Genomic DNA, 26534 nt, shown 5'->3' with positions numbered 1-26534 from the left:
GTTTTTCAGGTCATCTGCACAGTGCTTCTTTCTGAGTGTCCTTTAAACAAAACATTTATATAGCTGAGCTTCCCACACCCATATTATATCCTGTATTGATCTCTCCCTCCTGTGGATTGCCATAGCAATGATTGTCTAGACCACTTGCCTGGCACTTACCACGTAATGACTTGCATTATTAGTGTACAGTAAGCAATTTGGGTGCTCTATGGGTTACAAGTACTCACCTAGGAATTGGAGCATTATTTATAAGGTTTTTTTGAGATGTAGCATTACAGAGTTTAAAGGAACACAGGACTAAATAAGTCTTTTAAACCTAGCTAGGTGTAGATTTGAACCCTAGTTTGCTACTTATTAGCTCTGTGGGTAGGTCAGTCTCATTTAACATTTTTTTTTTCTGTACATTGAGCCTAATAACCATTCCAACCTCATAGGGTTGTTGTGAAAATGAAATGAGATGTGAAAGAGTCAAAAATGAAATTCTCATTTTAAAGTTGCTTCTTGGGACAAATGTCTTCTAAATTCAGATTCTCAAATTCCAGTCATACAGGCTTTCCTAAGTGGCAGGTGGCATCATTACCTATATGTCTCATCTCCTGTACTAAATTGCAGGCTTCTGCATGTACTGGTGGCTCTGTCCTTATTATCCTTGTTTGTATACTCCTGCCTTACAGAGTGTGAACTCGTATATTGCTTACAGTCTTCCCATTCAAACAAAAATGGCTCTGCTCCAACACATAAGTTTTTTATCTTTTGAGACAGAGTCTTACTCTGTTGCCTGGGCTAGAGTGCTGTGGGCGTCAGCCTCACTCACAGCAACCTCAAACTCCTGGGCTCAAGCAATCCTCCTGGCTCAGCCTCTCAAGTAGCTGGGACTACAGGCATGTGCCACCATGCCCAGCTAATTTTTTCTATATATTTTTAGTTGGCCAATTAATTTCTTTCTATTTTTAGTAGAGATAGGGTCTCACTCTTGCTCAGGCTGGTTTTGAACTCCTGACCTTGAGCGATTCTCCCACTTCGGCCTCCCAGAGTGCTAGGATTACAGGTGTGAGCCCCCATGCCCGGCCATCTTTTTTAAAAAAACTGGACAAGAACAAATGAAAAACTTAAGTGCACCTAGGCTCCTAAAACAGATCTTTGCCAGAGTTTTTTTTTAACCTTTTAAAGTTAAGTCTGTAGTATACACAGCCTTAGAAAGCATATTCATTCAGCCATTCAACAAACAGTTTTTGAAAAAGTGACCTCCCCTTACCTAAATTTGCTTGTCATTGATTCCTCCTATAGCCTTGCTCCTGTTCTTTGACACTTAGCATCAGTTATTTACACAGTGCACCCATTACAATCTACTAACCACCAGGATAAAACCTGGAAGAACAATAATAACAGCCACCATTTATTGAGTTTGGCACTTTTGTTGTACTGTACTCAAGACAATCTTGTGAGGAGTCTGGGCGCAGAGAAGTTAACAAGCTTGCCCCAATCTTTGGGCTTTGGGACTGCAAAGTCTGGATTCCTTGAAGCTATCTGAAGAAGTTGGGGAGGGGGGTAGTGTACACATGGAAGGGCTGTTGTAAGTCTTAAGAGCCAAAGCGGCTCTAGGGACTGCAGCTCCCTGCATCAGCTCACCGCCAAGTGCTCACCCCCGCTCCTGGCGTCGGCTCTCCTTTCTGCTTGCTGCCAGTCAGCTTCCTGTTTACTCATAGTTTCTGCTTCCTCATAACCTTGGCTTGTATATGGTTTTGGCTTGTTGTGGCCTCAACTCTACCCCCTGGCACTCTTGCAGTTTCTACCCCTTTACTAACTGGTTCAGCTCTTGGCATTTTCTGAATCAGATTCCCAAGGGTGAGAATTGGATTGGCCCTGCTCATTTTTTCAGTCCCAGCCAGGTCATAGGTCACTGGCCCGTCTGTGGATTGACTGCCCTTGGGTCAGATTCCCACAGCTTCTTTACCTACCAACTGAGGTGGGGGAGGAGGATGTTATAGGACAGCCCAGACAGCAAAGTCTCAGTTTCCTTTAAAGATGATGAGCATCTCTAGGACAGGTTCTTATAATGGTAATTTGTAGTTCCTCTGGACTGTTTCTTACTTTCTCTGTCTCAAAACATTCTTATTTCAAAGATCAAGAAACTTTTCCGGATGAACGTCACCAGGATCTATCCCTGTAATCACTCTTACAACTAAGCACTTGTGAATATCTGTAATTGACTGTGTATGTTGTACACGTGGTTTCATATTTTTGTTACTTATGCTAGATTCTTTGAGCTGGTGTTATATTTTATATTTTTTGAGGGTGGACAATCTGTCTTCTCTTTTTATAATGCTTTTATTTAGTTAAGAATATAACACCTACTTAGGTTTGGAACTTTTGAACCCTGGTGGGCATTTTTTTAAAAAAATATGCCTTATACTCTGCTTTTTTGTCATTTACTATTGTAGAACATACTATGTTTTGTTGATTTTTTAGATACCCTTTTTAGCCTTAGAGTCTTTTATATTTTAGTATTTAGTATTAGAAGACCTTTAATATTCCAATCTAGTCTTATATATTTTGGTATTTAGTATTAGAAGACCTTTAATATTCCAATTTAAATTTTATTATCACTTAAAACTTTTTTATCTCAGTAAAACTGTTGCAGGGTATCCAATCAAGCTGTAGCATTCTGGATAGCACAGCATCCAAAGTATCATGGCTTTAGAGTAGAGTCATAGAAAAATTAATCTATGCTGTTCTTTTGTGGTCTAGATTGTGGTTTCCTAAGAGACCTGTCATGACAACTGAGGTTTTACGTGGAATTTTTTCCATAGATGACAGATCTGAACTGCTGGGGTCTTGAGCAATAAATTCTCAGGAAAAGGTACCTATGACTTGAACAGCTCTAACTAAAACCTTCTGTTTTATACCCGTGGTCAATAACTTGCAGTAAAGAGTCCTAGTGAGAGGAGAAAGCATAGGACAACCAAAACAATTGTCAATACATGGAATGACAGGACTAGTTCCTAGCATATATACGAACTCTCAGTGAATGCTAGTTGTGCCGTGTTTGATATTTAATCACTTTAAAGGACAGATATTTTACTGTGAATTTTATCTGGCAAGTTTTTACTTGTCTATCGTGCACCTAGTGCCATGCCCAGAATAAGTTACTTTGCTGCTATTTTTAACACTTTGACTGCCACACTAGAAAAAAAATATTTTTTTTTCCTTGGGGCCGAGGTGTTTTATTACGAACATAGAATTAAAAACTTCGAAAACAAAACGATCCTTTCTAATTTAATGAAAAATTTGTTATTTTTTTATTGTTTTCTGTGTGTGCATTATATGCAACTTGAAAAATAGTTCACACGGCTCCCAAGGTGAAGAGACATGTGAGTTACATATGCTTCAGGAGGCCGTGAGCTCACAACTAGCGTCAGCTAAATACAATTCACATGGCAGTTAACGTGTTAAATGAAAGAATTAGGGATCATATGTGTATTTTGTGTTTTTAGTTTTCAGTAGGTGAGCCTTTCTAATTATCATCACTTTTGCTGGAGAATGTTGGAGAGCTCCTGAGAGTATGGAAGTGGCTCACAAAGTCACCAGAAGGATACTTAGGATGAATATCTTTCCAATTCCTCACTGCTGGAAAAAGCCTTTGAATGGGCACAACTTTTGCTAGAAGACTCGATGTCCATAGGAGACAGTTTGTTTCCCTTATGGCAGGAAACTTGTCTGCCTTCACTTTTTAGACAAGTTAGGAGTTTTCATTGTCATGACATGAGCCTTTCCAGGAAGGTGTTGAGTCCAGAGACCCAGGAGGAACTCCGCAGTACTCACCGTGGAACAAGCCAACTTGAAAGATGGCAAGCTTGTCCCAGTGGCCTATCCAGAGGCGGCGGGCTCTGCCTGTGGGAGTTGCTGTGGAGGCCTTCTGTACTGCACAGGTTCGGGGCTTGACAGATCCACGGAAAGGTAGCCGAGAAAAGGGGCAGCTTGAGCAACCCTAGGTCCTTAGGTCATTTCAACTGGGAAACAAAGGAAATTACCTCTTCCCTTTGTCCTTTTTTTACCTTTTTTTTTTTTTTGCCGAGTTTCTATGTCCCTTGAAGAGAGCACGTCTGTGTCGCATCTAATAACTAACATAAGGATTACACTATTCCAGTTTTCAGGAAGGCGAGAAGGCTTACCAAACCAACGGACGTGTGTGATTTTCGCCGTCTACTCCATGTTGTCATCTTGAAGGAAAGCCTGTAAACTCTGGCGTGAGAGTGGAACACAAAACTTTACCGAGAGTATTTAGGTGAGAGGCTGGGAGTGGAGACCTGCTTCCTCTGCTAAAATGTTAGCGTGTGAATGGGGGGTGAGACTTGCAGAGGTTTGCTGGAAGGCCGGTTTGTCCATGGAAGGAGGAGTGACTGTCCTCACCTTATCTGGGGGAGGAGGGCTTGTATAGTTTGCAAGATCAAAGAAGAGAGAGGGAAGACCTGGGGGCCAGCTCGCTTCCTCCCCAGGTGCCGGAGTGATCCCCGAAGCGATGCCCTTAAAAGGGGCTCCGAGCTGGGGTGCGAAGCTGCGGCTGGGGCTCAGGCAAAGAACCGAAGGGGAAAAAAGGACAGAGGAGGGGGGTTGGCTACTCCAAGGAATGTGCGGCATGCGGGGAGCCAGACCCAACCATTGCATCAGAGCGGGGGCGCCGGCGGCTCCCCGTGCCGCGCAGCCCGGACCCCGGCCCCGGGCCCGGGAGGGCGAGCGCGGGGGCCGGCCGGCCGGGGGGGCTGCGGGCGCGGCGCCCAGCGGGCGGGCGGGGAGGCGCGGGTGGGCCTGGGCGCGGCGCGAGGCGGTGCGCGGCCGCCTCCCCGCCCCCGGCCGGCGCGCTCTCGGGGCGGTGGTTGAGGCCGCGGTAGGTGGGGACGCGGCGGCGCTGCTCCTCCGCTGCCGCCGGGAGAGTCGCGGCGCCGCCAGTTCCGCGCGCGAACTCCGTCCATGGCACGCAGGGCGGCGGCCGCCGGAGCTGCTCCAGTGTCGCCCGCCGCCGCCGCGCCGCACTTGTAGGCGAGTGCGGAGGTCGAGCGCGGGGAAGCCCGCCCCGAGCTGCAGCCCCCGCCGGCCGCCGCCGCGCGGCGAGAGGGAGTTCCCGGCGCGGCCGCGGCCCCGGGCCCGGCGGGCCCCCTCCCTGCGCCCTCCCCTTCGCGGCGAGGCTGCCCCGCGCCCGCGCCCGCGCCCGCGCCCGCCGCGATGATCTTCCCCAGCAGCAGCGGCACCCCCGGGGGCAGCGGCAGCTGCAGGACGCCCTATCGCAAGCAGGTGAGGCGGCGGCCGGGGGCCGCGCGGAGGCCGGCGCGCCCGCGGTACAAAGGCGGCAGCGCCCGGCCCGGCCCCGCGCCTCCTCGGGGGACGCGGCTGGGCGGTGACCTTGCTCCCGACGAACCCGGCCCGCGGGGCCCGGCGACCTCAGCAGGGGGCTGCCCTCGCCCCCGCCGGCCGGGCCGGGCAGGGTGGGACGGTGGAGGAAGGGCAACGGGAAGGGGCGGGAGGCGGCCAGGGGAGCGCGCCGGGCCGGGGGCTCTGCCCGGCTCCGCAACAAGTTTGGGTTTTTCCTGAAACCTTTGTGTGTGGAGGAGTACGGTAACAAGTCGCAGCGCTGGTTTGCAGTCTTCACTTGGAACCTCAGAGAACCTGCCCGATTCGTAGGAAACCCGGAAGATGTGTGTGTGTGTGTGTGTGCGTGTGTGTGCGTGTGTGTGCGCGCGTGTGTGTGTTCGCTCGCGCCCCCTCCCTCATTAAAGAGAGACGGAGAGAGAGAAAGGAACTTCTGCTGTCACTTTCTCAAGGTTTTCAGTTTTCAGAAGCACAGGGAAATCCTGTGACATCCTGGTTGCAGAAGATACGTGGATAAGCCTGAGTCATACACATGCTTTTTCCTATTTTAATACCGTTTCATACATTTTTTAACAGATTGAACTCCAAAGGCACTTCAGTGGTTAGGTCGAAATCCCCTGCTGGGAAAAAGAATGGAGCTGGGAGCTTATAGTTGTGGCCTTTTGTTTTGTTTTTCATCTTTGTTTTTAAAAGAAGGTTACTGAAGCCATGTTGTGATAAATCTCACAGAGCCTTTCCAGCGGCAGTAATAACAAAACCTAGCTCTAAATTATGTAAAAAATGTGCAGGTCTGTTTAGAAAAGGTTAAACTGATTTAGAGGTCAGTGGCAAGATGCTTGTTGAGGAAACAAAAACGCGATTGCAGATATTTTTTTTCTCCATAATAAATCTCTTGTCTCTACATCCTTAGCCACCGAGACAAATCAATTAAGTTATTATCCCAATAATGATACAAGCGAACTGTATCCTTCCATGCAGACCGTGGCTCTATTAAGATCATGACTGATGACAGTGGTGCCTGGTGGCTTTCCTAGAGGTGTTTGCAGGGTTATTGATTATGTTTAGTTCTTGTTCTCAAAGTCATTCTTTTTGGGGGGGGCGGGGGGGTATGTCCTAGCGGAAGTATTTTCACAGTCAAAAAGAAATGTTTTCTGGTCTTTAGTTTTGTGACATGTTAAGTTTCCCTTAAAAAGGCAGTGAACGCACCCTGGTCTATGTGCCCATGATGTGGAAGTCAGTGGAACTTTAACCTGGTTGAAGAAGTCTCTTCCTTTGATTAAAAAAAATAAGATAAAGTCTGCATTTGTCACTTGGCCAAAGTACATGCTAAAATTGTCAAGATGCAGAAGCAGGCATCTCCAAAGTCACTTCATGTGGCTTCATTTAAAATAAGTGCTATACGATGCAGCACACATCAACTTCATAAATGAAGCCAATTTACAATAAACATTCTGCTCTCAACCCCTCCTCCCCCACCCACCTCACTCTACCTGAAAAGATGGCTAATTATGTTAAGGCCTTGTGTATTCATTTATTTGTTGTCAAAACCCGGCGGGGTGTTAGCTCTGAAATGGGGAAAAAGCTCTGAGGGCGAGGCCTTTTGCTGTGAGGGGCTGGAGGTTTTGTGTGTGAAGGGGGGACAGCCTGCTGGTCTGGAGCACGCTGATAAGATGCTCTTCTTTTCACAGGGCTCTCCTTAGATTCAAAGACTAAAAGGGCTGACTGAATCAGAAAAACAAACAGACTTTCTTTTTTCTATAGGCAAAGAAAGAAATGAATGTGTAGGCATTATACAGACACAAGACCCCGGGTACCAGTGGTATTTGAGTCAAAGGTTTCTTTTGTTAGTACTTAGCCATTCACTGGGAAAGCACACTTCCAGCTCAGGGACCTGGTTGCCATGAGTGACTTTGTGATCTCATCCTGGCTTAGCCTAAATGGGAAGTCTAATTAATGCTTTTTATAAGATTTTGTGATGTTAAGCTTGAACCTTTCAGTTCATATTAGTTTGTTCATTTTGATGAAAGAATTGGAAAATTTTAGGTATATAATACAGTTTGATTTTAATCTAGAAATACATAATCAGCTATTAGAGCTGGTTTCAGATATTATGCCTGAGGAAATTGAATGTAAGCAACACTTTAAAAATACATTTAAAAAATCACCTTTAAAAATATACTGGATCAGAATCATACTTGTATTATACATACATAATAGTAGTAGCTAACAATCATTGAGCACCACACTGCCTGCTGGTTGCTGTCCTAAATGCTTTCGGTGTATTAACTCATTTAGTTGTCTTGACAGTTGTACGAGGCAGGTAATGTTAGTATCTCCATTTTACAGTTAAGAACTCTGAGACATAGATTAAATAATTTGCCCTAAGTCTGTACCACTCAAACTGCAGAGGCAGGGTTTGAACCCTGGCAGTCATGCCCTTAATATCACCATACTGTCACTGCCTGCTTACATGCACATCTCTATAGGAACTCATGTAGAGCTTATCTACATCATTGCCCATTACCCTTCTACTCTCAGAAGTCCAGTTTAGGGATTCCTCCCACCTTTTGGGGGGTGGGAGGAGGTTGTGAGATAGGAGATGAAAGATGAAGTAAATGGATGATATGGATGGTGGGTTTGTGATGTTTGCAGCAGCTTTGATGTCAAAATATTACTTTACTTAATAAGTGTACAACTCTTAAAACTTTTTACATTTTATATATACAGTCCACTCTTAGTATCCTTGGGAAATTGGTTCCAGGTTCCAGAGTTGCTCAAGTTCCTTACATGAAATTGCATAGTATTTGATATTTGCATATAACCTATGTACATATTCTCCTGTATTCTTTAAATCATCTCTAGATTACCTATAATATCTAATACAATTAAATGCCTATGTAAAATAGTTATTGTGCTGTATTGGTTTTTTATTTGTATTATTTAAAAATTGTTGTATTGTTTTTTATTGTTTTTTGCCCCCAAATATTTTTGATACGGGGCTAGACACATTCAGAACCCCTGAATACGGAGGGCTGACCATATGGTAGTCAGCCAGTTTCAGTTAATGCAGAGGTAGGTGGTGCTTATCGCCTTCCTTCCCCCACGTAGTATAGCCAGGGCATCAGGGAGCACTGATCTCTGGCATCATCTGGGATAAACAGGATTTTCCTGCATCACAGGCCTGTGAGCACATTAGATACACACCTGCTTGGCTCAGGTCAAAGTGAGCAGCTTTTGAGTGGAGTGAAAACCCAGTAGGCAGTATCTAGATAAAGGTTGTTGGTTCAAGTCTCAATGGGGAAATGTGTATGTCCTGTTACTGTTGACCGTGACTTTGAAGTTTATGATATTTGTTAAGCAAATCCAGTCTGATTATATGAAAACAGCACCCCACTAAACAAAATGAAAACCATTTTCAGGACTTTTGTATCCATGAAAATATTTTAGTGTGTTTTGAAAGAAAAAAAGTACTTTCTATTTAAAGGCCTTTAAATGTAGAAAAGTGACATTTTCATTTTTCCTTTGTGTTATGTTTCTTGAATTTTTTTTATTAGCTGTTTCTCTTTTCGTGTTTCTTGAGGTAGTTGACTCAGTTATGCCATATACTTTGGGTTTTGCAAATTGTGGCATGTAGGAAGGCCTTTTTTGCTAAGTAGTATGCTACTCTAGTAGTTTGCAATGGGGTTTTGGGGGTAGAGGAGTGAATGCAAAATTTTTCATGCAAGTGTGTGTGCACGCGTGCATGTGTGTACTTTTTCTTTACAATTGGTCTTGCCCTCTCATAGTTGTACTTGTTAAATGTTGCTAACTTTTGATGAGTGAAGTACTTATCTCCCCAGTTTAAGTAGATTTACATAGTTTACTGCTTTCTTGAAGATTAACTGGGTATAGCTGCACGTGAGGAATTCAACAGTGATTCAGTGTTTGGCCTTGTTTAGAGGATGACATACAAAGCTGTTGATTAATCCTCTTCAGGCAGTTTCTGCTCATAGCAATTTGTGTTTAGTAGATTGGGTTTCGTTAAAGTTTGAAGATTAAAGTTGTGTGTAGAAGATATTTAAATGAACACTGTCTGAGCAAGTTGCAATTTGTTGTTTTTTAAGAGAAAGTAAATGTTTCTGAGTTACAGAGATTGAAGGTTTAGGTGAAAGTACTAGAAAGTTGCATTGGCATGTATAGGTAAGATCTTGTCTCTATTTTATATACTATGTTTATGTATTTGTGATTCAGTAGTATTTATGAGTCAAGGTGACAATGTTTTAAATATCAACTCATGGCATAGCCATTTGAAAAGTGTAGACTTCATCAGTGATTGCCCACTTTTTCTGCTAGGCTCCCCTTTGGGTGTCTTACTACATTTTCCATAGTTCACTTCTGGTTTTGAACACATTTCTAGTTTTTGTTTTTCCCTTCCTTTTAGCAACTACTGTCAACCAGGCTTACTGTATATTGGTAATACTTTGATTTTTGAACCCTTTCTTGGTGGCTGGGGTAGAGTCTGTCTTATCCAAGTTTCTGAGAATATATTTCTAAAGTACTCAGCCAATAAATAAGTATTTATATGCTAGCCCCTTTCAACCTTAGTTATATTAATCTTCACAACGTCCATATAAAGTAGAGAAGGGGCTGGAGTTTTGAGGCAGTGAAATTGAATGGCCTAGCTGGTGAAAGCGTGTGGATCAAGGGCCGAGTCTGCTTTTAGGAAAAAGAAAAGGAAGCCCGGTGGAGAACAGCTGAAGCCTCGCTGCACTTCCCTTTCCGTGGCCTCCCAAAGACATGTGGCACACACAGCGTCCCAGATTTCAGCTTTGCGAATTGCAGCTCTGTAATTTATTAGTGTTTTTTGTTTGTTTCATAAAGGCCTTTACAGATAACACACTAGACATTGAGTTAAATATGAATTTCAGATAAACCATGAATAGTTCTTAAGTATAAGTATGCCCCTAATATTTTATCATGCTGTGTACTTTTATTTGCTAAATCCAGCAACCCTGTCTCTAGGGAACCCAATTCACTTTTTAAAACTTGTTGTTAAAAAAAAAATCTTGATTATAAAACATACTATTCCTACTTTTTCCACTTAAGATTTTGCCTCTTTGCATATTCCTTAAGCCCTAATAATAATGCAAAATTCACATTTTACCTTCTTTAACCATTTGTTCAATGCTTCCTCCTGCATTAAGACCCTGGCTTAAGTTCTGGCTCTACCATTTGCATGCTTTTTCACTTAACCTCCCTAAGCGTCAGTTAACGCTAAGTAAAGATAATAGTGCCCACTTCACAGGGTGGTTGTTGTTAATCCTTCTAAGGTGTTATTATTAAAGTCCCCACAGAGCAAGCAACAGCGGGTGGTCCTAGGAGACTCTGTGTGGTCCAGGGAGACCTTGACACAGTCTCCTAGGAATGGGCCATGTTTAGAATGTGGGGCAGCCTCAAAAAGGGTAAGGATCTGGAGGTTGAAAATGAAATTCTCAACCACATTTTAAAAAAAGAACAAGAAAGACATAGGAAAAGTGGATCCCACCTTATTTTTAAACAGTTGGTCATAGATTATGCTCTTGGTAGCAGAGTTTGCTTTTTCTTTGGGGAAGGAAAGCCCTTCGATCTTCTCTTCTTTGTTAAATGCTAGTAGTATGATTGAGGAAGGTTAAAAAGAGCATTGATCACTCTTATCCATGAAAAATGCTACCTTTTAATTTGCCAAAAACTGAGATTTGATACCTGGTATACGCATGATTATTTCCTGAATTCTTTCCTTTGTCTTGTTTGTATACTTGATTTTCAAAGATGCCATCTTTGCATTACTCAGAAAAATAAACTTTTTTTTGTCCTTCGACATCTGTAGGTGTTTGGTGGGTGTTTGTTTTTAAACTCACATCTGTACATAATGCTTTGCTTAACACATTCTAAAATCTTGGTAAACTTTAAAATAGAACACACTGTTAGGAAGGAGGAAAGCTTTTCCTGGAGTTAGGATAAGGGGGGAAAAGTGGAGCAAATTAAATTCTGAATGAAAATAACCAATATAAATTGTCATTTAACACTTATTAAATGATAGCAACATCAACAAAACTCGGTATTATGCAGTAGTACCCTAATAAATAAAAATCTATGTTGGCTCTACTTTATTCGTTTAAACACGTGGAATTTCAAAACAATGTAATGTAAAACTAGGGAAGATTATTTTGTGTTTGTTAATTGCATATACAATACAGTCTCAAATCTATTTTTTTAAATAATGGAAGGAAATATGCCAAAATATTAGCAAGTGGTTTCCTCTGTTATAGAATCCCAGTGACATTTTCATGATTCTTTACCATTTTTTTTCAACCTTCCTGTCCCTCTTGCCCTCTGCAATGAGTGTTCAATCCTTTAGTTATTGAGGAAAAGGCAAAGTGAAAAAAAAAAACAAAACCCTAGAAAGCTGTTTTATGTTTAATGTTTCAAAATTATGGTGAAATCCCAAAGAATATATGTTGAGAATTTCAAACATGAAGGTGCTAATGCCCGAGTTTTGAGATGTGGACCTTGCCTATTCTTTATAAATTTCTATTGTTTTTATTTTCTACAGACTCCTACACCACCTTTTTGAAAATAATTTATTTATAACAGATAACTTTATATTTAATAACTTAATATTTTCCTATTTATGCATATTTTAAACAGGCCTTCTATACTTTTCAAAACATTTTCATGGCACTTATTTTTTTATATGAGTTAATAAAGGGGAAGTGTAGCTGTATATGTGAAATTTCATACTCTAGATTACCTTTCAGGAGGGCAGCTGTTCTAAATATTGTAAATATTCCATTCACTTATTCCATTCACCTTTGTTTTCATTTACAGTTGTTTTGTAGACAGATAAATTCCCCCTACATTTAATTTCTGTATATGATGTGACATACCAAGACTGTCCTACTTACGTCAGAACCCTTTGGGTTTATTTTATTAGGAATACTTATTATTGTCTTCATTGCAGACTTCCTTTCTAGTTTTTAGCTGTTTGAAAGGGCAGTGCAGTGGAAGGTGTGGCTTCTTTAGAGGAGTCTTTTATGCATAATGGAACAGTGAGGACTTCTGTAAGTACACGGTACAGACAACGTCAGCACTGTAGGAGCAGTTGTTAGTGCGTTACCCAGGGGAGTTTTCATTGTGTCCGGGGAGTTTTAGGTGTGTGCTGCAGAGGCAGCAAGGCTTGAGAGGAAAGGAGGAGGAGAGAGTGTTGAAGGGAGGGAGGGAGGGGGATCCTCGATGGTGGCCAGGCTAGAAGAAAGCAGTAAGCACTAGAACTAACCTTGTTAAGGTTCTTTGCTAGTTGATGCTTCACTTTACAAAATCTGTTCCAGTCTCATTGTTTTGGTGCTGTAGGTTGGGAGCAAATATGTTAGCCTCATTGTTTTGCATTATCTCAGATTCTTACCTCCTTTTTTTCCCTTGTATCAGTCCTATCACCTAGCATTTCCTTTCTGTGTTCCAAGACAAGATCTCTTTGTCTCTCTCTTCTTTGAAGCAACTACCTATAGATCCCTTTTTGGAGGACCATTTATGGTCAATCCAACCTTACCTATTCAAATATTTCAAAAGCTACTTTGATTCTACTTTCTAGTCTTAGTGTTATATGCCAAATACCTCAGACCAACTCTAAGAGAGTGGGTAAGTTCTTTTGTTTAACTGAAAGTTTAACATAGAGACTCGGAAACATTGAGTTAGCTAATTATTAAGTGTGTAGCAAAAGGTAGGTGGCTTTTGAAATGGACATAAATCCTTGAGAAGTAAACTGGTGTGGTGCAGTGATACACTGTTGCTCCTAAGGAGAGAAGCTGGCCAGGAAACCAGTTAGTTAGCTGTTGAAACAAATAGCTGAGAGATGGTGAAGACCCAAAAGAAGGCAGTTAAATCATAGCCAGGAAGAGAGACCAAATTTTGTAGATATTTGACTGCATGAAGCCCCTAAAATTGTGTGTAAAATGTTGCGTACGTTGGGTAGAGGTTCATGGCATTTGTCAATTTGTCAAAGGGATCAGTGTCTTCCAAAAGATTTTGTGACTGCATGTAGGAGGAGAGGGAAAAGGAGAACTTGAAGATGATACCAGCATTTCTAACTCAGGAAGGCAGGATAGTTGGTTGGCATTTCAGGTGGAAGGAACACTACAACAAAGATCTGAAGATAGAAAGCATGCATTTTATTAGTGGAGCAGTGAGAAATTCATTAGGTCAGCTGGACTCCAGGGTAGAGGTTGGAGTGCAGGATCAAGCTTGCTATAAAATGAATGAGAGGGGAGCCTGAGTTTAGAAGGTATTGTCTCGGTTGAAATAAAAATGTAAAATGGAGTAGTGGCAGTGTGGGCATTAAATGTAATGGAGTCCAGATACTGTGCAGGAAGAACTGACAAGATTTGGCTGGTGACTGGAAAGAAAGTCCTAGATTTCTAGTCTTAAATGATTGGGAAAATGAAAAGTTACTGTAACCTTGCTTGCTCTGGGCTCAGTGATGAGGGAGAACCCAGCCTTTTTGTTACAGGGATTTTCTACCCTTTTTTAGATGTTAAAAGTACATGGTGGGGTGTGGGGGGGGGAGGATTGCTGAATTTTGATACTCAGTGTCCAGACTTCAGGGATGCACAATATCCTGCAGTGTCCGGGTCAGTTTCTCATAAGGAAGAATTGTCCAGCCTAAATGGCTAATCATGCCCCCTAGTGAGAAACACTCTAAGAGCTCAGTTTGGATTCAGGAGATGGTTGTAAACATTTCTTTACTGCTCCTTTGGGATTGCCTTGAAGTCAGCATAGAAGCTGCCTCACGTGGCTGCATGGATTTCCATGTATGTCCTGGATCCTCACATTCTTATATGGCAGATCTCTTTCTTGGTAACATATGCCATGTGTAACTATACAGTCACCCACAACATCTGTAGTATAAGGAGCGCATTGGGTATGTTAAAGCATCTCCCTCTTCAGTAGGAATATGGCAGATGGATGGATGGGTAAGAGTGGTGAGGGCTTTTATTCATCCCACCACCATAAAATAGTTTCTGGGGAAAGGCGACGAGTTTGGTTTGGCCATTTTAATTTAGCCATATGAATTACACATGACTCTCCTCACTCCTTCTCCCAGGCAGAAATTTCTAGCTAGCAGGTAGAAATGTAGAACTAGAGCTCTGGGGAAGAAGGTCAAAAACTCCTCTGGCTTAATAGGCGGAGCATTGGGAATGGATTAAAGCACTCCAGGGAGAGAAAGCGTCAAGAACAGGGATGGGACATACCTGGGGAGCACAGATTCTGTTGTGGGAATGAGTAGGATGAGCTTCACGCAAAGTAGGAAAAAGAAATGGCAAAATACTGGGAGAATCATAGAAGTGAGTGTCATAGAAGCCAAGGAGGTCTAAGTTTTAAGAAGTGATCAGCTCCTTTAAACGTTGCCCAGAGGTCAAAGAAGACAAAAGCCTAGTAAAAGGCTATTGGAAATATCCATTGGGAGGTCTTTGTAAGCCTTTGAAACACAAGTTTCAATAGAGTACTCTGTGTGTGGTGGGGCAGGAAAGAGGGGGGTGGAGGCCAGGGTGGTAGGAAGCACATTCCAAAGAGTTTAAAGAGTGAATGAGTGAAGAGGGTGTGTCCTTAGTTAGGAAAATCAGATGCCAAAAGGAAAGAGTGTCCCTACTGAAATGTTCCAGCAACAGCTTAGAGACGAGATTAGTTCAGCCTCTGCCTATGGCTGTAGGGTAGAATAGGGTACTAAAAAAAAAGAATATTTGGAAATAGGTCTTACTTTTAAGAAAGATTGAGGCGGGGTTAGTCTTACAGGAAAGGCAATCTCCTCAGAGAGTTTCCTGTCAGTGATACAGGAAGGAGAAGATGGGTTATGCTAGAGATGGTAGGAAGAAGAGCAGTGAAGCTCAACTTTTTTAAAAGCTTATGTTTCAGTAAAGAGGTTAGGTCAATTTGTTCATGTTAAAAAAAAAATGAGATTCTAAGCTTAACTTGTGTGACAAAAGATTTGAAATAATTGCTCTTGGGAATTTGGCGAGCATTCAGAGATGAGTAAAAGGCTGACTAAGCTGTAGTGAGGGCCCACAGGAGTTCGGTGGCCTCAGTCACCAAAATACTCTGACCTCCTTCAGCAATGAATGAGGGAAAGAATCTGGATAATGGGTTTCTGTTGGGTTTGTCGTTGGTAAGATGAGTGTGCTGTGAAAATTGAGAGCATCCTTATTAAGGCTAAAGAAACAAGTGAAATCAGGAAAGATAAGGGACTTTCAGAAGGGTAGGGGGCATGCAGGTTCTGATAAGATAAAAAAGAAAAGTCCCTGAGAGAGAGGTTCAACATAAAGCAGGCTGGTTCGAACAGTAAATTCTGAGGTTACAATCTTGAAAGTAGAGTAGTTCTAGTAGGATCCTTACCTTGTGGACTTGTTGGGAGGATTAAATAAGATGATACGGTTATACATTATGAAGATGGAGGCTCTTGTGTAAATTATACCTCCCTGTAACTACCAGTGTAATTGTGTAAATCAAATCATATTTCATACAGACTTCAACCAACCATGAACCACTAACCAAAATAAAATGTTAATTATTTTTAACTGAACCACAAGCCAAACTTAAAAAACAGCACCATCAAATCATTTGAAAGTTGCTTTCAAAGAGAAAAGGGTGGATAAGAGTGTGGATCGCAACTTTATCATTTGAAAGTACATATCTTAAACTTTCTGGGTCTCAATTTCCTCCAAAGCAAAACTAGGGATAGTAGTTAATATTATTGAGATGATTAGATGAAGTCATATGTGATACTCTGCCTGGCACAGGTACTCTGGATGCTTCCTCCTCCTTTGGGGTGTCTCGTAACAGATCAGTTTACACAAAAGAGAATCTTGGAGGATGGGTCCAGAAAAGTCTGCAATTATAATAGTGGAAGAAGATTGTGATTATTCTATTCATTAGCACAAAATACTTGTGATCAAAAAACGTAAAAGAGAAACTGTCAGTCGTAAAGTATACAAAGGATGAAGGAAAAAAAAAATGGAAGAGAAACTCTGTTTGCATTGAGAAAATGGAAATGATTCTTATGTCTGCCCTTGACTTTCCAGAGTTAAGGGTCAAACAAGTTAATGTAAGATAAAGTGCCTTATGACATGTAAACACTATAGAGGTGTTATGAAGATTTCTGAAATAGATAACTATTATGCTTCTTTCAGCAATTGATTTTAAATTTAGAAGTTTATTATTTAAAGCTGCTTTTCCCAAATTGTGTTTACTAAGATACTCAGTTCTATTATGTTGAAAATGTTTCAGGAATGAGAATATTCAGTGTATAAAGAAACTTGGGAAACACTATATACTATCCAGTATTGTTCAGGAGAGTAACAGTGTAAATTAGCAGCAAAAAAATCTCTGAGAAGTCCTGCAGTAAAGATATTTGTCCAACTTTATGTATTTCATTGTTTTCCTAGAATTATTTGATCATGGGATCACTTAGTGCTATAAAATCTACTAACTGTATTCTTGGGACCGTTTGGGGAACACTTATTAATGTTTGAAGGAAGCTTTTGCATTTTAGAGTTATGGTGTCCAACCTCTTTATTTTACCCATAAGGAGTTAAAATCCAGAGTCTTACACCTACCTTAAAAGTCTTCTTTGCTCTTTGGCCAGTCCCAGTGACTCAAGCCTGTAATCCCAGTGCTTTGGAAGGCCGAGGCAGGAGGATTACTCGAGGCCAGGAGTTCAATACCAGCCTGGCCACATAGCAAGACTCCTTCTCTACAACAGAAAAAAATATTACCCAGGCATGGTAGCAACACATGCCTGTAGTTCCAGCTACTCAGACTGGTGGATCCCTTGAGCCAGGCATTTGAGGTTACAGTGAGCTATGATTGGGCCACTGTATTCCAGCCTGGGTGACAGAGTGAGACCCTGTCTCAAAAAAAAAAAAAAAAGTCTTTGCTCTTCCAAGTATGGTACACCCTTGCACCAACATGTTTTTCTAATGAACTTTAAAGGGTATATCTTTTAAAAAAAAAATCATTAATAGGACTTCAGAATTGTTTTCATATGAGGGTGGGGTTTTTTATTTGTTTGTTTTTTTTATCATTCTCTGAACAGAGCAGGCCTTTAGTGACGGTAAGTTGCATGTTATTTTCAGACAAAATACATTAGTATCTGCTAACTCTTATTTCTTTTTTGCTTTTAATTTCTCCTCTCTTAAGGTCATTTTCCCTCCTGTTTTGCTGCTTTTTAAAGCATTTACAAAATTGAGATGACTGACTTGAGAAATCAATCTAGTTTAAAATATCAGTGATCTGGAAAACCCACAAGTCCTAATTATTAATGAATACTCTTTTGCCCTCTGAATTTGTTTTGTGTTTCTCATATAATTGGCTGTGGGTAGACAAATTTGCATATCTTTAGCCCCTTCCTGCCTGACTTATTACAGCATACAAGACTTACTCTGTGGTTTCTAGGTGTAAGTTCCTGTATAGAAGAAACCACAGTTAAGACTTTACAACCCTACAATGCAGAAAGCTCATCTACAACACACTGCTGTGTGTTCTTGAAAAATCTGAATGGCCACTTGACTGCCCTTTGTTATAATTGACATATTTCAGATACCAATTGTTCATTTGTAGAATTTTTCTTTTTATCTCTATTAAGGGTTTTAGTTGCATAGACCAGAGAAAGGTGGGTGAAAGTCTGTTGGAATCCCTCACCAACTGTTTCTGGTGTTGCAACATGAAATTTTACCCTGAATCAATCCTACGATGTGATACTAATGTTTTAGATGAAGTGATCTGAAGGCATGTCCATTATATCGTGTGTTATCACAAGAGAAGTATAGTATATTAATGCCAAAAGGACCTAGAGATCAGCTGTTCCCCATGCTCTTTGTAAAGGTGGGGATGTTTTAATGTCACATAGCTTATTTGTAACAAAGCCAGTGTGGTTTGGACATTTTCAAGCAAATTCAGCTTGGATTATCATTCATTCAGGCTATCTTTTAGGGTACATTATGGGCCAAATCTGTGTTAGTCCCTGAAAGGAATAACAAATTAATGTTCCTGTTCTCAACCATATAATTTAATAGGGCTATGAAACAGGTATACAAATAACTATATGTTAGAAATTAATGCCACAAGAGGATCAAATATTTAAGTAGTACATAGTAAGACTACATCTAATTTGCAGTTGTCTTCTTCAGTTGACCTGAATTTTGACTGTTTTTCTTCTTAGGTGCATTTGATTTGATTCCAGGATAGAAGTAAGGTTCTCAGCTGGCTGTTTTGTCTTGGTTGTCACGTTAAGAGTTACTCTACCCTTTAATTGACTCTATTAAGCTGCTTATTAGGGTACTAAAGCAGAGTAGAGAAGAAAAGGAAGGATATCTTCCACGTTCTAGGCATCAGTTCATTGCTAAATTTGGTTTTAGTTCTTTAAAACGGATGTGGAAAAACTAGAGAGCATTAAGAGAAACTTAAGCAAAAATGATAGTATTTCAAATTCCGAGGGGCCCTTGCTCTTTTCATTGTTCTGTAGTCAAATGTGTGAACTAGGATTGGAAAATAGTACTTGTGGAATTTGGATTATTGATAATCAAGGGAAACAATCAATGAAGGTTGGCATAGAAACTGCTGCTCATACATTTCGTAAACTATCTATAGCTGCGATTAGCTAATGTTTTTCTGTGAGTGGCCAAACAGTAAATATTTTAGGCTTCGTAGGCATAAGGCCTCTGTTACAGTTACTCAGCATTGCCTTTGTAGCTCAAAAGCAGCCATAGGCAATACATAAACAAATGGGCATGGTTGTGTTCCAATAAAATTTTAAGTACAGAAGCCAGCTATAGGTGGTATTTGGCCTACAGACAGCAGTTTGCCAATCCTTGATCTTTAGGATCCCTCTTTATAGACTCTTTTCATCCAAAGTTGCATAGAAGGAATTGAAAGAAAATGGAACCCAACCAGATTATAATACTTATTAGCACCATGAGTATAGGTAGACACAGAACAAAACCAAGTGAAGATAGGTCTCATTCAAGTCTCATTTGGCTTTGGTCAAAAGATTTCGGATTAAAAGCTCAGTCTTGACCAGATAATTATTTTGTTTGGTTCTGTTTGAGGAGGCATCCTTCATGGACCTATATAATCAATATCACCTTGGTTATGTTTATTTTGTACCCCTAAGACGTGGCCATAAATCTGAAGTGGTGAGACAGAGTGTTATAGTAAAATAGAAATAGTATCCTGGAAGCAAAGTGTTAATGTTTTTCATCAAAAAATATATTTTGGCAAAATTTGTGTTTTACAAGGTATTAAAATAACCTGACCCAAGCAAACTACTGAAGCACCTGTGTTTTAGTTTGCTAGGGCTGCTATAACAAAGTTTCACAAACTATGTTTCTTAACCACAGAAATTTATTTTCTCACAGTTATGGGAGCCAGAATTCTAAGATCAAGGTGTCAGCAGGGCCATGCTGCCCCTGCAGGAGCTAGGGAAGGGTCTGTTCAGGCTTCTCTCCCAGCTTCTGGTAGTTCTTTGGCTTGTGGCAACATAACTGCAGTTGACATTCTCTCTATGTGCCTGTCTCTGTGTCCAAATTTCCCCCTTTTTATAAGGATACCAGTCATATTGGATTAGGCCTAATTTTTAACTTGATTACCTCTATAAAGACTTTATCTCCTAATAAGGTCACATTCCAAGGTACTGGAAATTAGGACTCCAGTCTTTCTTTTTTTTGGTGGGGGGGGGAATGGGAAACAATTCATCCCAACAACCATACTAGGCATTTATTCAATTTAGGCATCATTCAGTGGGGCACATGGGTGGACCTAAAATAAAGCCCATGTACATGAGTCACTGTAGGTCACATTATCTATGACAACCTGGTGGCCCTGTTGTACACATAGCATAAGGAAATGTTTTTTGTTGTTTTTAATTTGCAGGATAGAAGATGTTTCTCTACAGAAATAGTTTATAAACATGCAAATGGTTATGGAAGCATCCACTTCCAATCATAGCTGTCCCTTTCCCTACCTGTCTTTCCAGCTAAAAGCGCCTTGCTTGCTTCTTTAAGTCTGTTTTCTCCTTTCTCTCCTCCAAGCTTTTGTTAGCCTATCATGAGTAGCCACAGAACTGTTACTATTTTCCTCTCTCCTAGTTCACATCTTTCTCTTCCTCAGGTTGAAATTTGAGGTCCGCCTCTTCCTGGAAGATGATCTTTACGATCTCCCTTTTCTTCAGTTTCTGCTATTTATTATTACATTAGAGCAGGATTCTGATGTGATGGTTTTCCATCTACCACATCTCACTCGGTGCGTGTGGGTGGAGTGGAAAAGCAATAATGCCTTTGTGTTGAGCAGAGGATGAGTTGCACCACTCCCCATTAAGGGATCAGGTTACCTCTGGGGAATGGGAGTGAGTTCCTGCAGTATTCCTGCCCATTTGTAAGTTTGTTGTGAAAGCTGTTTTAGAGCTGTAGTTCTGTAAGAATGTGAAGGGGAATTAAAATTGAAGTTTCTTAAGCCTTATGCAGGAGTTTAAAGATGTACATCAATTCTATTAGAGGTGCTTCACTTTTGTTATTCTCAACCTTCACTATTTTGGTAAACTTTTCTTCCTTTTTTTTTTTTTCCAGAATACAGAGGACATATTTCAGATGGCATTGATTTAAAAACAGCTAAATTAGTCATTTCTCTTTATAAAAGGATTCCTCATTAAATATAATTGTTGCCTAACTGCTGGGTTGTTTTTCAACCTTTTGTTTGAGTATGTTTCTCATTACCAAATTGATGTTTAACATATTTGAGCACGTAGGAACCCCTGTTTCTTGGTAGCATAGTGTTTATGTATTTCAAGCATATTTTGGGGGCACAGTATTTGCTGATTTTATTCTCAGGTTTTCTTTAAAAATCCTGTTTTCCGTACTGTGTTTAAAACATGGATTTGCTCATGTAAAATTTTTCAAAAACACATCCAGCATGCCAAATCAGGTATGCTTATCAGTCATTATTTCAGCAAGAAATTGTCAGTGCCTGGTAGCAGCTGTGTGTCAGGAATATGCTTAGAGGTACTTGACCCTTTTTGCCTGAAGTGAGGTCATTGGATTTACCAAAGCAACCACTTTCTGAAATTTTAGCTACTAACAGTCATGTAAGTTAAAGTAAGGATGGAGACAGTTGTGAAATGAGCACATGTGGAGTTGACTCCATGCCTGAGTAGGCACAGAACGATCTTGCCTTGTGACTGTGGGGCCGCTGTGGAAGGCTTCTCTCAGGGGGATTCATCCCAGCAGACCCGGTTGTATTTGTTTGTACTCAGTGAAGTATGTAGACTTGTTAACCTCGAGGTGGACATTGAACTCTACATGTCAATTAGTGGAGCCATGAAAGCCTTTCACATCTGAGGGAGGGTTGGTTAGAAGTGTCAGATCAGGAAACGGGAAATTGCTTGGATCAGCTGATGCAAAAGAGGATCTGGAGGGCGCGGCCGGGGAGCAGGCAGCTCTAGAAGCAGGAGACGCCTTTTCCTGCTGGCGAGTAAAAGGGCCAAGTGTCATCTGGAAGAGTTGAAAGGTAGACCCCGTGGGGAGGAAGGGACAAGACTGGGCTGCTTTGGGAGTGGCACAGACACAGAGCAGAGTGCCCAGGAGATTCGGATCAGCTGTCGAAAACCATGGAGTAGATATTAACGTCTACTTCCAGAGTGGGAGGGACACCCGGGTCTCTGGTTGGGTCCCTCTGCCACAATCATACTCAAACCCTGATGGGGGGCATTTTAAGGTGTCCGGGTGATTTAGAAGTTCACTGAAGTCTGAGGACCACTGGGTGAAATATTCCTCAACATGAGGTTGCTCTATGTGTTTGAATCTTTCAGCGGTGAAGAATGAACTGTCTTATGAAGCAGTGATCTTTTAAGTCCAGGGTGACACAAGCAGGAAATGTAAATGGGTGCCAAGCAGAGAATGACAGGTGTATGAGTAATTGAGTCAAGATTGAGTCCAGAGAAAAATTGGGGTACTTCTCTAAAGGTTGATGGCAGTAAAGCTAACACTATGGGTTCCTTGGAACTTTGGTACAGGACCAGCCGGACTGACGCATTAGAGCCATTCTCAATTCCTCTAGGACACTGGCAGTGGTCTCAGAGGTGAGTCTGTAGATACTCTGAGCAGGCTGAGATGCCCAGGCCAGCCATACACCTCAGGGCCCAGGTGAAACTCTTTAAAATCCAGGAAAGGGAAAAGCTTTTCTTTTTCCTGTCGAATGTTTGCGATGTAATTTTTGAAGTGACTGCCTGGGGTGTGTTTGTGGGCCGGGGAGGATATGTGTGACTTGTGGGGGAGGACATGGCAGGGAGGAAAGATTCCTGACCATCTCAGAGCCCAAATGTAGTGAGTGAGAAGAGTGAGTTTCCATTTTCTTTCTTTCTGTTGACCCTTTTCCTCACCCTCTCTGCTGTACACAGAGTGGGCAAGACTGCCATTGGCAGCAGAGCCAGGGAAGGTTCCAGGGCTTGTGCCACTGCAGGGATACCCCCCCACACACCCTCCCTGCTGTCAACCAAAGAGGCAACCAGACAGTAGGGTGCAGCTGCTCCACAAACTTGCCCAGTACAATTAAGTTTAGGACAAAACAATGAGTGATTAAAAGCTCTTGCTAAAATGTAGAGATTTACCCAATTCTTATTCATTCCTCCTAAGGGAGTACTGCAAAAAAACAAGCATTACGATAAAAAGGGTAGTGACCCTGATGCCTGTAATGTGATCTCACTTGCCTCATTCCCATAGTTACCACCACCGCAGCCCCACCTACTGCAGCTAATAACAATATTTTGAAATTTTTAAGTTCTATACTGATAACCATGTACAGATCTGTTGAATAGTGAGAGGAGAAAACAGCCAGGAAAATCAAGGCATGGGGGTGGGCTTAAGATTTATTTGATAGACAGTGAGTATCCTGTGGTCAAATCTGTGGTAGAGTCGCAACATATACACTATGTAGAAGTCATGCTTCTCAATTCTTCAGATGCTGCCTAGCTGAGAGGAATGGTGATCTACACAGAATAACAGCTTCCAAAGAGATAGCAGCACAGGGGAAGATAAGCCCAGGTTAATAAAAGGAACCTTAATAGGAATAAATAATCATGCAAGCTTGCATTTTGGTGAAAAATACCGAGGGAATTTTAATATGACTGGGTGTATAAAAAGAGCCGGGTAGTTGATGTCTTAGTTCAGGCTGCTCTGACAAAGTAGACTAAGTGGCTTATCCACAATAGGAATTGATTTCTCACAGTTCTGGTGGCTGGAAGTCTGAGATCCAGATGCCAACACAGTCGGGTTCTGGTGAGGGCCCTCTTTCGAGTTGTAGACTGCCGACTGCCATATCTTCTTGTGGTAGAAAGAAAGCTGCAGAGATCTCTGGGGTCTGTTTTATAAGGACATTAATCCCAGTCATGAGGGCTCCACCCTCATGACCTAAATTATCTCCCAAAGGCCACTGCCTAATACCTGTCACATTAGGCCTTAGGATTGCAACAAATGAATTTTGGGGAAGACACAAACGTTCAGTCCATAATATTTGGTTTGGCCACACATTAGCCAACAAATTGATTTAGTTGCTTAGACCATTAGTATAGTTTTAGGTACATTAATACAGTTATAATATTTAGAGTAAGAGATGAAATCATCCTACTGCATTGACAAAAAAATGCTCATCCAAAAGTTCTTGTCTAAGTTTGGATTTTTGAAATCAGAACACATTTTTCTCACAGAAGCATTGTACTGTGTTTGGTAGTTTGGGTCCCAGGTTTTCCTACTGAAATGTCATCAATAGGTTAGATACCCAGGTTAGCCCAGAAACCCAGTCTTTCAATGGGCTTTTTAGGACTGATATTGCCAGGATCAGCTCTGAGGCTTTTGTGAACACAGCTTTGTCATATGGTACATTGGGTAGAGGAAGAGAATATCTTCCTTGCTTCTCATAATCATAGTGAAAAATGTAAATTGGATAACCTTTTGCACTCACTCTCTTGTGTACGTTAAGCTTGAAAATAAAGCAAGTGAGGTGCCACTAATGGAATGCTCATCTCCATTGTCACAGGTAGGGACTGTTGTATCACGTTGTATTCTGGTTTGGGTATTTTAAGGAGGGGTCCTAATCCCAATGCGTCTCAAGTTTGAATTTCAGATGATAAAGCTAACTCAAGTCCAGGAACTATGACAGTTTTGAACAGGCCAACCTTTCCAGGGACCGTTCCTGGAGAATCAGCACCCCCAGCTTTATTGTTTCCCTGCCTTGCACATTATCTTCCACTTTGGAACCCACAGGGCCTTTTTCCCCTTCAGTTTTCACTAGTTCTTCTTTAATGTGACTGTGTAAAGGAACCTCCGAGTAGGAGGAGGGGTTCCTATACCTTTGCATGTATAGGTCAATGTTAAGCTTAGAACTGGCGGGTGCTATATGCCCTGGGCAAACCCCGCTGGATGTCAGGATGCCAAATTACAGAGGGACATTGAGAAGGATGGACTCAAGTGTAGGTAACAGTGACTGAACACTTCTTACAAGCTTGGCATTTTAGTGAGGGCTCAGCAGCCATTATCTTGTGAAATGGTCACAACAACTCTGTGAGCTGGAATGGGAGAGATGGTATCATCCTCCTGGCTTTACAGATGAAGAGATGAGGCTTGGAGGTGTTAAGTAACTTGCTCAAGGTCACATAGTTAGCGAGTGGTCAGGGTGGAATCTGAACTCTGATTTCAGAATCCATCCTTTTCAATCCTAGTGACTATACTGCCTCCTGGAATCATCTAGGCCCAAGAAGTTGTTTGGTTATTGTATTATTATTTTTTTTTTTTGAGGTTTAGGGGAGTATCCTTGGTAGATAATAGTTATTGCTAAAGATTTAAATTTGAATAAAAGAAGGGGAGACTAGACTTAGAGATGTTTTTGGAAGTAAATCTGAGTATCTGTTGTTTTCTAGTGACATTTTATTTATTTATTTATTTTTAATTTACCCTCAATCTCTATGCCATAGAGAAAATTCTTATTTTGGATATAAGATTGGACAAAGATGACCCATAAGTTTCTTTTTGGATTTAAATATGGTGAAAGAATTAATTGGTATTGCAACTTAGTGGCTACTTATGTGAAATAATCCTTTATACATATTCTTATGACATGGCTCATATTTTTGAAGGTAGGAGGGTCAAAATAGCCCTTTAACAGAGGATCCTAGAGGGTGTGAAGGGGTGGGGAAAGGGAGGGTTAGGGAGAGATTTGTTAAAGGATATAGAATTACAGCTAGATAAGAGGAATAAATGTTCTATACACTCACTGTAGGATGACCATGGTTAATGGTAATAAATAGTTTCAATAACTAGAAGGAGGAAATGAATGTTCCCAACACAAAGAAATGGTAAATGTTTGAGATAATGGATCGCTATACATTATAAGTATGGAAACATCACCCAATGATACTATACATTATTAGTACTATACTAGATACTATACATTATTTCATTTGTCAATGAAAAAAATAAAATAGCCCTTTAGAGAAAGCCATTGTAGGGGGTTGAATAATATCCCCCCAAAATTCATATCTAACCAGAACTTCAGAATATGGGCTTATTTTATTTTATTTTATTTGAGACAGAGAGAGTGTCGCTGTGCTGCCCAGGCTAGAGTGCCATGGCTTCAGCTCAGCTCACAGCAACCTCACACTTCTGGGCTCAAGGGATCCTCCTGCCCTGGTCTCCCAAAGTAGCTGGAACTACAGGCGTTCGCCACCATGCCCGGCTAATTTTTTCTGTTTTTAGTTGCTGGCTAATTTCTTTCTATTTTTAGTAGAGACAGGGTCTTGCTCTTGCGGAGGCTGGTCTTGAACTCCTGACCTCAAGGGATCCTCCCATTTCAGCTGCCCAGAGTGTTAGGATTACAGATGAAGCCACCACACCCAGCCAATGACCTTATTTAGAACTAGGGCAGTTGCAGGTATAATTAATTACGGATCTTGAGATAAAATCAAACTGGATTTAAATTGGTCCCTAAGTCCAATGACTGGTGTCCTTTTAAGAAGAGGATGGGACACAGAGGAAAGGCCATGTGAAGATGGAGTCACAGGTTGGAATTCTGCTACCATAAGACAAGGAACAGCAGAAGCCACCAGAAGCCAGAAGATGGAAGGA

The 26534-nt window shown here is 41.3% G+C and overlaps 1 protein-coding gene across 8 annotated transcripts in view; it reads left to right on the top strand.

The window, feature by feature from the left end:
* Positions 1-26534, top strand: part of RBMS1 (RNA binding motif single stranded interacting protein 1) — a 214023-nt gene that overhangs the window by 80199 nt on the left and 107290 nt on the right. Inside the window, exon 1 of one of the 8 annotated variants that reach the window (XM_020288479.2) lies at positions 4878-5289. The exons of 5 other annotated variants lie outside the window; for them this stretch is intronic. In XM_020288479.2, coding sequence (XP_020144068.1) covers positions 5221-5289 — 69 coding nt within the window. In that variant the 5' untranslated portion in view covers positions 4878-5220. Of the gene's footprint in view, positions 1-4877; positions 5290-26534 lie in introns of those variants that run through there. 2 more of the 8 variants (XM_020288477.2, XM_020288480.2) reach the window with 2 other exon arrangements.

Source organism: Microcebus murinus, chromosome 8, assembly GCF_040939455.1.
Source record: "Microcebus murinus isolate Inina chromosome 8, M.murinus_Inina_mat1.0, whole genome shotgun sequence".
NCBI lineage: Eukaryota > Metazoa > Chordata > Mammalia > Primates > Cheirogaleidae > Microcebus > Microcebus murinus.
The sequence above is the reverse complement of the archived record's forward strand: the minus strand, read 5'-3'. Positions and strand labels throughout refer to the sequence as shown.